At 25.1% G+C, this 15541-nt stretch overlaps 1 protein-coding gene across 1 annotated transcript; it reads right to left on the bottom strand.

The window, feature by feature from the left end:
* Positions 1 to 400: 400 nt before the first annotated feature.
* LOC145845286 (selenoprotein K-like) lies at positions 401 to 15295 on the bottom strand. Its single transcript, XM_082952692.1, has 4 exons — positions 15196 to 15295; positions 6522 to 6606; positions 2311 to 2370; positions 401 to 840 (listed from the first exon to the last, which is right to left on the bottom strand). Exons 1-4 carry the CDS (start codon positions 15215 to 15217, stop codon positions 747 to 749), a joined length of 261 nt encoding a protein of 86 aa, XP_082808818.1. The 5' UTR covers positions 15218 to 15295; the 3' UTR covers positions 401 to 746.
* Between the last annotated feature and the right edge of the window lie 246 nt (positions 15296 to 15541).

Below are 15541 nucleotides of genomic sequence, written 5' to 3' on the forward strand. Positions count from 1 at the left end.
TGGAAAACAAACAGCTTATTCTACTTAAAAGCTGTGTGAGTAAAAAAGTCAATATATTATAGTTAGTAGTGTATGTTTCTTAAGTGAAAACTTAAAAATGCATATGCTTTAAGGTTTTTATTTAATATTACTATGCCTTTGTATATCTATTAGAATTGTAAATTAAATAACATTTTTATTGAGAAAATTGTTTAAATATTGGTTAAGAATCTCTCGTATCTTTACACACTTTTTCTGTGGACACAATGTGCGTAAATTAGTGAGAGGTTACTGTAATTGTAGTTTCACTGATGCCTATTATATCAGGTATAACTTTATGTGAGGACATTAATTCTTAAAGTCCTAAAATAGTCATAATTAAATTGTAAACCAAGTATTTCATTTTGGTTAAAAAATAAAAAGAAAATTAAATACAATTTATTACAAAAACAAATCAGCATCATCAAAAGTTCAGATTCCAGACTGGATTTGTCTAAACTCCATCATTAGATTATTACAAAATACATAATATAAGCAATAATTTACTGTTTGTTAAGTAAAGAGTGTAGTACTGGGAAAAAACAGATTTAAGAAAAATTTATGTTTTATGTTAAAATATGAGAGTAAAAAAAACCGAGTATAAAAAGAATATTAAAAAAAACTCTACTCAAATAAAATTTCAGATTACTATAAAGAGCTATTCTTTCCAGCTACACTTACGCCCGACAAGCTACAAAACTTTTGTCGCTAGCGGGCGTTTACCTTCCTCATCCACCACCAGCCATGGGTGGAGAAGCGACCCCGTTACCCTTTCTGAATCCTCCCATTCTCCTGTTGCCACGACGATCGTCATCATCGTTTCTACAGAATATATTATTAAGTAACTACTTAATTGTTTTGAGCATTAGTCGATTTTTTAAAATAACAATTTATTGAACAACATCGCTTAATACTTAAGAGTTTTTCTGAAGGCAAATGACTATATTTGTTTTTTGGAAATGTTTAATAAATTTAAAACTATTTTGTTGGATACAGTCAGATTTGTTTTTCAGGATTGGCAGGTTATCTCGGATGCTGTTGTTGTTGATCTTGCAGTTAAGTTCATTAATTACTACGGTGCTTTGGAAAGCTGACAGTCACATTTTAAGCTTATTAAAAACAATTGTCGTCACATACATTTACCATACATTTTATTAAATCAGTTAACTTTTTTTTATCATGTAAGTAGCTACATAATTCAATTTAAAAATGGTAGTTAAGTTTTAATACTATAAAACGAATAAAAAGTAAATAGCTAGAAAATACGTATTTATAAAACGTAACTAGACACGTTAGATTACTATTTCTTATAAAAATCTTTTACAAAACTAAAAATTTGATGATGAAAACATGCTTTTAAGTATAGATAAAGTATTTTAAATCAAGTATATTTTCAAAATATAGAAACTTAGTTTTATTTAATAAAATTAAATACAAAACATTTTTTGGGCTGAAGAACTTAAATAAAGATTGTTCAAAATAAAATTTTCGTCACAACTTTACAAAATAATCACTTTTTATACAAAATAAGTAATAAGTCGAACAGTAATACAACTTCAATGTAGTTGAATTTTTAAAAGGCAATACTTATTTTTTATACTGTAACCAGGGTTAGCACTCTTTAAGTCTAAAAACTGTCATAAGTGATCAAAAACTGTCATGAGTGACCTTAACCTGTTATTATTCATTTTAAGTTTTTTTTAAAAATCCTTTAAAAGCTGTTATTTTAACTTTCCATAGCTAATAAAAACCAAGGTCTTCAACAAAAACTGTTAAAAATTAGCAAAATATTGCAACTAAATTAACTAAGTCTCATTCAAAACTATCCTGAGTCGGCCTGGGTTCAAAAAAAAAAAATATCTTGAGCTTTTCTGATTCTTCCTGAGAGTTTCAAAAACTTCTATCTATCCTGAAAATGTGGCAACCCTATGTAATTAACAGTTTATTGAAAACATGAGGCATTCTAAAAATCCAACTAACTTTATAGGATATAATATTATTAACCTTAATTAAATAAACGTAAATTAGCATATATTTAATAAATGTAAAACAAACAGATAGTATAACATATTTCATAATTATATTAAGAAATTTATTTAAAATCAAAAACAATTTCTTAATATTTTCTGATAACAATACCGATCAAAAAAAGAAAAACTTTAATAAATTTTTGTTTTTTACATACTTAATTATTACTATAAGAACTTAGTTTATAACTTTTAGTTTAAGTTCAAAAATATTATAGAACATTTTTAGTTTTAATAAGTTTTAGTTATATTTTGATAAACTAACCCATATCTTCTGGATCTTAACTGGTCCTTTTTTAATCCGACATCGAACATTGTTAAAAACCTGTTAGAAATAAATTTCGACTTAGTAGCATATTTCAATATTAGAAGACTTAGTTTACTACACATAGTTGTCATTAAAACAATTGTAAATTCAAAAAAAAAATTATGGAAATATTTTTTTAAAGTCTGTAAACCAGGGTTTCCCAAAGTGGGCGATATCGCCCCCCTGGGGGCGATTTTAGTAATTCGGGGGGCGATAACTAGTAAGGGGGCGAAAAGGGGGCGATTTTAAAACTTTGGGTTGTCATAAAATTTTTACTTTATATCTTGCTATTTTACTAATTTTAACTTGCTATTAAATATTTGACCCTGAGGTAAAACTTAAACAAAAAAGCTTATTGTGTTTATGTGAAATATAGAGAAAAAAATCAAGTACTTATGGCTCCTACTTTCATGTTAATTACATATATTTTCTTATTTAACAATTACATAGATCATAGACGATCGGAATTCCTCTCCCTATTTTTTAATCTGAAATACATGTTATTTAGGATCATAAATGCTTTGTAAAAATCTATGTTTTCTATATTAATTAAACCTCATAATACTTCCAATTGTTTTTTGAAAAGTTATTAAGTTAGACTAAGAAATAAAACTATACAGGGTTGCCAATTTACCTAGAAACCTGGAATTTGACAATTTACGCAAAAAAAATCTAAGATCTGGAACTTTTAACAATTTCAACATATTAAGTAGTAAAATTTCAATTTGACACAAAAAAGCTATCATGTAGATAAAAATATAGATCCTTTTTGTGACAGATCTTTTTGAATAAAACGACTCACAGGAAACCTTCTCAGACTTACAAGCTGGCCTTGAACTTAAAGTAATTTTTTCCAAAGAACGATATGAAAGCTTTTGGACTCAACAAAAACTAAGGCAAAAGTATCCAATCATTTGAGAGGAATTTAGATTGTTGTGTATAGTTTTTCCTTCTAGTTATGTTGTTGAGAAAGCTTTTAGTTTAGTTATCAACATCTTGAGCAAAATATCTAATCTAGATATTTGTAAAGGAGGTGACTTGAGGCTTTATTTGACTGATTTAGAATCAGATTAGAAAAATTTGCAAGCATTCATGAACCTCATCCTTCGCATTATATTAGAATTCAGTAGCAGACATTATTTTATGAAAGTTTTATTTATTTATTTGATCTTTTAAAATACTTCTTATTTAACCTAGTTTGTATTGTATTTAAGTAGTCTTTTTATATTAAAAATTGTTCTAAGTTATTTATTCTATAACAGGTTTGCATAATTCCTAATATATATTAATTACGGTAGACTTCCTCTTGAGTTCGCACTTTTTAACCAAAAAAAAAGTTCAAATTTATATTTTCTTAAATTTAACTTAAATAAAGTCTATTACTAACTAAGTATTAATAAAACAAAAAATACATAATATTTAATAGCTTATATAGATCTCTTTTTTTTTTATGAATGTTTGTTTTATGTTTTAATTGATTTCATGTTTATTCATAACGTTATTGCATATAACATATTTAAATTTATCATTTTGTATAAAAAAATGGTAACAATTTTTGAGTTTAAACTTTTTGATTTTGTTCAAAATGCGAACTGAAGAGGAAGTCTACTTTATTTATAAAATGGTTTATGTTTTAAATATGTTAATAGCTTTGTTTTGACCTGGTTAATTTTGTAATTTATATTTGTCGATTTACATTACACTAAAAGTTTTTATAGCATAGTGGTTAAAGTATTTGTTTGAAAGAAATTTATTTAACATATTTTTGTGATTACTCGTTTAATCTGTATAAAAAAAAATAACCATTAAAGTTTTTATTTCAAAAATTATTTTTTGGTTTTAAAAGAGTATAGATTTGATGTCTCTATTTGAAATGACTTCAAATTTTTTATTTAAAAAATTGTTAAACTCAAATTTATTTTCTAAGTTGATTTATTATTGTAAGAAAATCTATATATTAAATAATTTTAAACTATTAATACAACTGTTTTTGTTTTATCTTTTTTTTAAATATATTAGCTATTAGAATATGTTGTTTAATTTAATAATTCAACAATAGCTTTTAGTTTTTCACTATTTTCTTCTGGTAAACTATTATAGGCTAATAACTAGAGAAAAAATAAAATTAAACAGTTTTAAATAAGCCATCAAAAAGACTGCTACAGTGACAAAACAAAGTTTTAACATAATTTAAAGAATTTTTTAATTGATTACTTTCTGTTCCCAGAACTAACTGTAAAACATTTGATTTTTTTGGAATTTAAATTAAGAAAAAAAATTTTGAAATTAAGGTTTAGTTTCTTAAAGGTTATTCCAAGTCAAATACTATTTAATGGTTAACTACTACAAAAAATATTGTTTAAAATGTTTAAAATTATATTTTTAATTTTACAACTAACTTGCTTATTATATATCTTAGCATTGAAATAAATAATTTTACTGCATTAACAGAAGCTATTGATAAAACCACTTTTCATGAGATAATGAGCCAGTCGGTCAAACTTCCTAAAACTAGATCAGCAATGGTGGTTTAATATTTATTTTACTATGTGTAAAATAATCTGTTCATTCTTTTATAGTTTTTTAATCTCTGGTATTTAATTTTAGAACATGCCTACTTATAAAATAATTTAAGTATTTTGTGCGGCTTAAATAAGTTACTTAGTATTCACTTCTAAATGTCCGAAATTCGTTAAATGAGAGATAGTTATAATGTCAGGTTTCAGTTAAGATTTCAGATGGGTAGCGTACGGTCCAGATCCAATCAAATTTCGATCCGCTAAGTAACTTGAAAACTACTTGTGCAAAATAAACAAAATTTAGTTTTTTGATGCTTATGATTTTGAAATAGAATTTCAATTTGGTTTTCAGTTACTTTAGTATTTCCTAGATCACAATAATAGTAAATCATTATATTACAATTATGCTCGAGCTTTTTAATTTTCTCTGTGTTATTTTTTAAATTATGCAGCCTGCAATCACATTATTTTAACGAGTTGAAACAAGAAAAGATTTTTTAGTAAACATGAATTGCTGACTACAAAAGTTGTCCACCACAACCCTAAAAGTTTTATTAATTTCAAAACAGTTCATATTTAATCAGAATTGATTACTGATTAAACAAGGCTTTTTAAAACTTAAGTAATTTAAGACACTTTACTGGGCTTATAAGAAAACAACTGTAACTTAATCTTTAAACTACTTTAAACACAGCCCAAAAGTGCGTGCATAAGAAATACCAGACTAGATTGCATATCGAACACAAATTTTTAGGCTCAAAAGTTTGTACTCAAGAGAAAAACTACTTTTTAAAATCGTGGGGGGCGATTATTTTTCAAATTTCTGAAAAGGGGGCGATATAGTAATTGAGTTTGGGAAACCCTGCTGTAAACCAAAGAAAAAAATTATACTTTTGCTTAGATTTTAAAGCCAGTTTTCTTAACTATTTTCAATATGTTTAAGCAATGTACTAAAGACACTCAGTGCAAAATCCAGATCTAAAAATAAATACTTCACGCTGTTTTCATCAGTGGATACATAGTAACTAATAAAGGATAAATTTAACTTATACAGTAACATTAGTAATCATCATAAACAAAAATATTAATAACATACAAAGTCAATTACACAAAGCTAATCAAAATACTAATCATTAAAGCTCATTAAATACAAACATGTAAACACCAAAAAGAGCATTTAATAAAGCAACACTATAGTCAAACTATTTTTGCCTACAAAGGGTAGGTTTTCTATTTAAAATACATATAGCTTCCATTTTAACAAATTCAAACACGTTATAACAACTTTAAATTATCTTTAACCTCTCCAAACTGAAATTTTCAGCACAACTCTGATTATTCACAATTTTTCGATTATTCACACTTTTTCTTAATAGCAGATCTTTTTATTGCATTCATAATTTTATAAGAAATCTTTTCTTTTTCTTTTCAAGTTAAATTCAAAAACTTATCAATGCAATCAGGTATATTTTAGAAAAATTTTAGAGCAAATAGCAGCCATAAATACTCTGATAATTGTTTAACCAAAAAAATTACAAAAATAAAACTAGTAACTTATTTTTGTTTTACAAAGCACTACTAATACTATTTAATTTTAGAATTGCAAAATAATTTTTTTATAAAAACTGAATTTGATAGTTAAAAACTTACATAAGTCTGATAAAGTTTATAACTTCCCAAATGAAATCAGTAATTATTGAAAGTCTCCATTTCGATCTGTTTGCTTGTAGATTTCCTGCAAAAAATATGTAACAAATAAGTTATTTAAATCATTCTTGTGTTTTTATGACCAAAGAATATTTTATAGATTAAACAATCTTAGAGGCATTTAATAGCCTAAATTTATTTGAAAATTCTTAAAAATTATTTAGTGTACTTTAGTTTTACTTTAATTTGTAGCGATATTTAAGGATTAAACCATTTTTTTCAATAGTTAGTTATAATTTTTACATAAACAACTAAGCTACCAGTTAGTTTTTTCTAATTTAACAGAGTTAAAATTATGTTTGAAATGTATACAATTTCTATTCTTTCATTGTAAGAAAAATCAAGGGTTTCTAAATGTTTTTGAGAAATTTACATTGAGGTTTTTGAAAACGCAAGTTTTTAGGTCTAGTTTTAGGATAAAATTAAGTTTAAGGTAAAAACTGTCTTAATTGGGAACGGGTCAAAATTGCACGAAAACAAGTTGCATGAGGTTACTAAATTACCTGAGGGGACTAAATTGCAAGAAGACAAAATTGCACAAAGAAAAATTTGCACAAGGGGACAAAATTGCACAAAGACAATTTTGCACAAAGGGTCAATTTTGAACGAGTTAATAAATATTTGTAGAGAAAAATACAATAAAAAAAGGAAAATAAAAACTAAAAGATAATTAATAAAAGAACAAAAAAGAAAAAAGGTTACAGACCAAGGGTTAGGGGTAACAGTGATAGAAAAAAAAATACTAATAAAAACTATTATTTAAAAAAATAAAAGTTTAGTAAATAAAAATTAATTAACAAAAATAAAACTACCAACCAAGGGTAAGGGTTAGGGATAACAGTGATACTAAAAAAAACAAATAGTGTAATAATAATAAAAAAATATGAGGTTTTTTGTGTTATCTAGTTCTTATTACTTTACATGTATTTTTTTTAATTCGAGGTTTTTTACTGACTTTCGTTCAAATTCCAGTTTTTTTTTTTTTTAATTCTCAAATTCCAAGATTTTCCAGAATTACAACCTTTAGTAACCCTGACAGTAGTTACGAATGAGCTTCTCTACAAAGCAGTTTAAAAAATAAACACACTAACAGTACATACAAACAATATTACAATAAGTTTTTCAAGCTTAAAGTATATTCATTAAATGGGAACATGTGTAGAAAGATTTGGAACGTTTATTTCAGGGTTTCCCAAACTCAATTACTATATCGCCCCCTTTTCAGAAATTTGAAAAATAATCGCCCCCCACGATTTTAAAAAGTAGTTTTTCTCTTGAGTACAAACTTTTGAGCCTAAAAATTTGTGTTCGATATGTAATCTAGTCTGGTATTTCTTATGCACGCACTTTTGGGCTGTGTTTAAAGTAGTTTAAAGGGCTTGGGATATTAAGTTACAGTTGTTTTCTTATAAGCCCAGTAAAGTGTCTTAAATTACTTAAGTTTTAAAAAGCCTTGTTTAATCAGTAATCAATCCTGATTAAATATGAACTGTTTTGAAATTAATAAAACTTTTAGGGTTGTGGTGGACAACTTTTGTAGTCAGCAATTCATGTTTACTAAAAAATCTTTTCTTGTTTCAACTCGTTAAAATAATGTGATTGCAGGCTGCATAATTTAAAAAATAACACAGAGAAAATTAAAAAGCTCGAGCATAATTGTAATATAATGATTTACTATTATTGTGATCTAGGAAATACTAAAGTAACTGAAAACCAAATTGAAATTCTATTTCAAAATCATAAGCATCAAAAAACTAAATTTTGTTTATTTTGCACAAGTAGTTTTCAAGTTACTTAGCGGATCGAAATTTGATTGGATCTGGACCGTACGCTACCCATCTGAAATCTTAACTGAAACCTGACATTATAACTATCTCTCATTTAACGAATTTCGGACATTTAGAAGTGAATACTAAGTAACTTATTTAAGCCGCACAAAATACTTAAATTATTTTATAAGTAGGCATGTTCTAAAATTAAATACCAGAGATTAAAAAACTATAAAAGAATGAACAGATTATTTTACACATAGTAAAATAAATATTAAACCACCATTGCTGATCTAGTTTTAGGAAGTTTGACCGACTGGCTCATTATCTCATGAAAAGTGGTTTTATCAATAGCTTCTGTTAATGCAGTAAAATTATTTATTTCAATGCTAAGATATATAATAAGCAAGTTAGTTGTAAAATTAAAAATATAATTTTAAACATTTTAAACAATATTTTTTGTAGTAGTTAACCATTAAATAGTATTTGACTTGGAATAACCTTTAAGAAACTAAACCTTAATTTCAAAATTTTTTTTCTTAATTTAAATTCCAAAAAAATCAAATGTTTTACAGTTAGTTCTGGGAACAGAAAGTAATCAATTAAAAAATTCTTTAAATTATGTTAAAACTTTGTTTTGTCACTGTAGCAGTCTTTTTGATGGCTTATTTAAAACTGTTTAATTTTATTTTTTCTCTAGTTATTAGCCTATAATAGTTTACCAGAAGAAAATAGTGAAAAACTAAAAGCTATTGTTGAATTATTAAATTAAACAACATATTCTAATAGCTAATATATTTAAAAAAAAGATAAAACAAAAACAGTTGTATTAATAGTTTAAAATTATTTAATATATAGATTTTCTTACAATAATAAATCAACTTAGAAAATAAATTTGAGTTTAACAATTTTTTAAATAAAAAATTTGAAGTCATTTCAAATAGAGACATCAAATCTATACTCTTTTAAAACCAAAAAATAATTTTTGAAATAAAAACTTTAATGGTTATTTTTTTTTATACAGATTAAACGAGTAATCACAAAAATATGTTAAATAAATTTCTTTCAAACAAATACTTTAACCACTATGCTATAAAAACTTTTAGTGTAATGTAAATCGACAAATATAAATTACAAAATTAACCAGGTCAAAACAAAGCTATTAACATATTTAAAACATAAACCATTTTATAAATAAAGTAGACTTCCTCTTCAGTTCGCATTTTGAACAAAATCAAAAAGTTTAAACTCAAAAATTGTTACCATTTTTTTATACAAAATGATAAATTTAAATATGTTATATGCAATAACGTTATGAATAAACATGAAATCAATTAAAACATAAAACAAACATTCATAAAAAAAAAGAGATCTATATAAGCTATTAAATAATATGTATTTTTTGTTTTATTAATACTTAGTTAGTAATAGACTTTATTTAAGTTAAATTTAAGAAAATATAAATTTGAACTTTTTTTTTGGTTAAAAAGTGCGAACTCAAGAGGAAGTCTACCGTAATTAATATATATTAGGAATTATGCAAACCTGTTATAGAATAAATAACTTAGAACAATTTTTAATATAAAAAGACTACTTAAATACAATACAAACTAGGTTAAATAAGAAGTATTTTAAAAGATCAAATAAATAAATAAAACTTTCATAAAATAATGTCTGCTACTGAATTCTAATATAATGCGAAGGATGAGGTTCATGAATGCTTGCAAATTTTTCTAATCTGATTCTAAATCAGTCAAATAAAGCCTCAAGTCACCTCCTTTACAAATATCTAGATTAGATATTTTGCTCAAGATGTTGATAACTAAACTAAAAGCTTTCTCAACAACATAACTAGAAGGAAAAACTATACACAACAATCTAAATTCCTCTCAAATGATTGGATACTTTTGCCTTAGTTTTTGTTGAGTCCAAAAGCTTTCATATCGTTCTTTGGAAAAAATTACTTTAAGTTCAAGGCCAGCTTGTAAGTCTGAGAAGGTTTCCTGTGAGTCGTTTTATTCAAAAAGATCTGTCACGAAAAGGATCTATATTTTTATCTACATGATAGCTTTTTTGTGTCAAATTGAAATTTTACTACTTAATATGTTGAAATTGTTAAAAGTTCCAGATCTTAGATTTTTTTTGCGTAAATTGTCAAATTCCAGGTTTCTAGGTAAATTGGCAACCCTGTATAGTTTTATTTCTTAGTCTAACTTAATAACTTTTCAAAAAACAATTGGAAGTATTATGAGGTTTAATTAATATAGAAAACATAGATTTTTACAAAGCATTTATGATCCTAAATAACATGTATTTCAGATTAAAAAATAGGGAGAGGAATTCCGATCGTCTATGATCTATGTAATTGTTAAATAAGAAAATATATGTAATTAACATGAAAGTAGGAGCCATAAGTACTTGATTTTTTTCTCTATATTTCACATAAACACAATAAGCTTTTTTGTTTAAGTTTTACCTCAGGGTCAAATATTTAATAGCAAGTTAAAATTAGTAAAATAGCAAGATATAAAGTAAAAATTTTATGACAACCCAAAGTTTTAAAATCGCCCCCTTTTCGCCCCCTTACTAGTTATCGCCCACCCTTTCGCCCCCTTACTAATTATCGCCCCCCGAATTACTAAAATCGCCCCCAGGGGGCGATATCGCCCACTTTGGGAAACCCTGGTTTATTTGAACTGTGTCTTTAATTAAACTTGGCAATAACAATTTTTTAAAATGTAAATCAAGTTTAACAGCTTTAAATTGGTTTAGCTTAAAATTAAATATACTTTTATTTTCTAGATATATTTTGATAGTTCTGTTCCATTTGTTTATAATTTTTTAAATCAGTGTTATGCTTATAACAATATTTTAAAAACCACCTGTTGACCACATAGATTTTTTTGAGTTCTTTTGAGAAGTTGCAAAATTTATAAATTTACATATCCAGGTGATCTGAATAACTAGTATATTGGTGAAACAGAACAACAACTGTCTGTGACTATAAAAGATTAAATAATGCAGTGTTTAAAAACACATTGAATATTGTATATATTGAAAAAAGTATGACAACGTTTACTACTGTTTTGAAATTCTTAAAGTATGTGATTCTTATAATTAAATTTTTTCTGCAGAAGCTTTATTTACTAAAAAAATAAACCTAATTTAAATAATTGAATTGATCATGATAAATGAGCAAGAGTAAAAACTAATATATATTTAAATAAACCATTTTGTGTTTTTTTTGTCTTTATTACTTATTTAATTTTAGACAAGATTTATAAATAATTCTCAAATCGGTCCAGGACACAGTCAATTGTTTTTACTTGTGATTTTTTCCCTGCATCAAAAGTTACAAAAAAAAAAATAAACGATGGCTTAAAAATCTACAAGTTTATTGCATACGAGTTCAAATCGATTTCGGACAACAGTTCTTCATCAGTGAACTTTAAACTACTTTAAACTATTTAATTTTATTTATCATTTAGTTTTACTCTGATTATGTAGGGGTAGGGAGTACTGCACATTTTTTTGGTCATATGGTATAATTCATATGATTACATTTGATTCGGATGTGTTTTTGCTTCATTAAGAAGAATCTAAAAAAATAATAAAAATAAATTCAAAAAAAAAAGTTTACTGCCCAAAAAACTAATTTTGCTTTTCGATTTTTGACTTAAACAGTAATAAAGTTATCATACATGTCCTAGATTTATAATTTATGTCTTAAATTAAAGCTTATACTTATTGACATATATTTAAAGACATATTAACTGCTTTTGATGTATTATGACGTCATAATCACCCTAAATGTCCAACATTTGTCTGTAAAGTGCAGGGGTAGGGATTATAGCACATTTTTTGTTAATAGTGTAAAATTCAAATAAGTACATATGGTTTGGATGTGTTTTAGCTTAGTTAAAAAGAATCTAAAAAAAATTACAATTTTACAAAAAAAAAGTGGCTGCCCAAAAAACTGATTTAAACCTAAAAAATCACCTATTTTTTGATTTTTCGACTTTAACAGTAATAAAATTACTTATACATGTCCTAGACTTGTTATTTATATCTTAAATGAAAGCTTATAACTATAGGCATAAATTAAAGACATTTTAACTTCTTTTGTTGTATTATGACATCATTATTACACTAAGTATGCAAACTTTGTCTGTAAAATTGTACTTTTTTTATAATATAAAAGGAAAGTTCTTTTGCCGTTTTAGTTTTTGATTTAGAATATAAAATATGTCAAGTCAGCTAGGCAGAAAGATATTACTGATGTTATGTCATTTCAATTGCATGTTGGTTTATTAATGAAATGCATTTTAAATCACTTTCCGTTATTAGAAATTATGATTATTGAGAGCACCTGTCCAAGAGTAAAAGATCTAGACTTATATATCATAGAAAGTGCATGTAAATTTATTAAAATAAGTAAAATTTTATTCTTTAAATTTAAGAATTTTTATTTAACTATACAATAAATGTTTATCTGTATCAACTTTTTTTAGCTTGAAGTATGTTATTGTTTTTAAATTACTATTAGTTAAAATTATAAAGTATTGTACATCTAATTAAATTATAACTTAATTTATTAGTTTGTTTAAATGTTTTAATTCTCTAATTTCAAAGAATTTTATTAAATCTTTTTTAGTTTTTAACTCATTGCAGTTAATTGTTATTGTATTTACTTATATAAAATGCTCTCAAAAATTATAATTTCTAATAACAGAAAGTGATTTAAAATGTATTATATATATATATATATCAACATGCAATTTAAATGACATTACATCAGTAATATCTTTCTGCCTAGCTGACTTGACACATTTCATAATCTAAATAAAAAAACTATAAGTAAAACAGCAAACGAATTTTCTTTTTGTATTATAAAAAAAAGTACAATATTACAGACAAAGTTTGCATATTTAGTGTGATAATGATGTCATAATACAACAAAAGCAGTTGGAAATGTCTTTAATTTATGCCTATAGTTATGAGCTTTTATTTAAGATATAAATAACAAGTCTAGGACATGTATAAGTAATTTTATTACTGTTAAAGTCGAAAAATCAAAAGAAAATGTGATTTTTGGGGATTAAATCAGTTTTTTGGGCAGCAACTTTTTTTTTGCAAAATTACAATTTTTTTTAGATTCTCTTTAAATAAGCAAAAACACATTCGAATCATATGTACTTATTTGAATTTTACAATATGATCAAAAAAATGTGCTGTACGACCTGCCCCTACATTTTACAGACAAATTTTGCACATTTAGGGTGATTATGAGTCATAATACATCAAAAGCAGTTGATATGTTTTTAAATATATGTCAATAAGTATAAGCTTTCATTCAAGACATAAATTATTTTTGGGCGGCAAACTATTTTTTTTGAATCTATTTTTATTATTTTTTTAGATTCTTCTTAATGAAGAAAAAACACATCCAAATCAAATGTACTCATAAGTCTAGCAAACATCACCCTAGTACTCCCTACCCCTAGATTATGTTGATTTAATTATTAAGTAAGTTGAAAATTATCAAGCTGTTTCAAATTTGAATAAAGTTTTAAAATTAAATAAGTTTGTTATCTTACAATGACTTGGTATTTTAATACATGAAAATTAATACAAAATAAAATCAGAGATAATTAATCTACAGGATGTTAAATGACAAAGATCTAGGAAAGTAATGTTAGTCATAAATCAAAAGAACTTTTATGGTATGTAAAACTTTATCACACTTACAATGTACTTCTATCCATTTAAATGGATAGCTCTGCAGAGTCTGTAAAAGATATAGACTTTTTAAGAACTTAAAATATTTACAGCATACATTTATGTTGAAACTTTTCTATCTGTGAACTTTTTTATATGCTTATAAAAAACTAATAAATGCAAAACACACAAATAGTTAACAAACAAATTAATAAATATAGTAAAAAACTCTTTTTAAAATAATGCAAAAAGATTCATTAATGTTTAAAACTTAAATATTTGCAGACAAAAAATCATTATATAGATAAGCATTACAAACTTATTTCTTACAATTTTTGAAGGTATGCTACAGTTTTTACAGACTCTGTAGAACTGTCTAAAGCAGGGTTTCCCAATTTCTTTTTTCAAATTGCCCCCTTTGAAGAAATTAAAAAGGCTATTGCCCCCTCCAACAATACTACCATTTATAACACCTAAGACCTTTTTTTGCTCTTCATCTGCAACTTAAGAATATCTAGTGAAAGTTTCAAAATTTAAAAATTGCCTCCCCCCCCCCCCCTTTTACTAATTATTGTCCCCCAACTTACTAAAACCGCCCCCAGGAGGTTGGTACCGCCCATTTTGGGAAACCCTGGTCTAAATAATTGTAACTAATGCAAGAGAGTTTTACAAACTAAAATATGATATGGTATATAAACTTTCAACAGATCATAGTTTATTTATTATATCTTAAATACAAAATCTAAAAGCTGATACATATACAACATTATAAACTTAATTTGCAATTAAATTAAGTCTTAAATTATGTAATTTGGTACAACACAAATTTATATTTTAGAAAAACATAGAAACAACCATCATATTTTTTTTTAATTATCTAAAAAAGTTATAGTTTTTGATAATTTTAACTTTTAAAAAAATGTGAAGTATTAAAAGTTTTGTACTAACTTTTTTTGAAATTTAAACATTAATTTTAAACTTTATCTTTTTTTAATAAAATTCAGGTAGGTTTTGTTTTGTAAAACCTACTTAATATTTTTATACAATTATTATAAACCTATGTAAAGCTTACATAAAAAAATTATTTTGTAAATAGATTTTAAAATATTCTTTAATAAAAACCAACAAACCTGAACTACTTATGTATGGCATAGTTTTTTGTGTTTTTCCAACAGTTTTAATTTTTATATGTCACTAAAAAAAGAAAAACAAAATAAGCTATAATAATCTGTTGAAAGTACACTTTAAAATACAGCATAGTTTTTCAAACCTGATACATAGTAATGCTAATTTTATAAAACTTAATTTATTATTTAATTATTTTACAGGTGACTTACGCAGGATTGCTTATTTTTAGATTACTTTTGAAGATGTGAAATTTATTCAGCAACTACTTTTATTTATTTAAAAATTGGATGGATTGATTTATAACTTATGTTAACCAAGCATTCTTTAAGATGTAATAAACATTTTCAA

The sequence above is a fragment of the Thalia democratica genome, chromosome 1, assembly GCF_965202585.1.
Source record: "Thalia democratica chromosome 1, ktThaDemo2.hap1.1, whole genome shotgun sequence".
NCBI lineage: Eukaryota > Metazoa > Chordata > Thaliacea > Salpida > Salpidae > Thalia > Thalia democratica.

Bases quoted from the DNA above. Each gene is read 5' to 3' on its own strand.
- LOC145845286 (XM_082952692.1), bottom strand. From the start codon at position 15,217: ATGCCATACATAAGTAGTTCAG. The intron at 6,607-15,195 runs GTTTGTTGGTTT...TATTTTTTGCAG, and splicing joins GCCATACATAAGTAGTTCAG to GAAATCTACAAGCAAACAGA. The intron at 841-2,310 runs GTTAGTTTATCA...TATATTCTGTAG, and splicing joins TTAAGATCCAGAAGATATGG to AAACGATGATGACGATCGTC.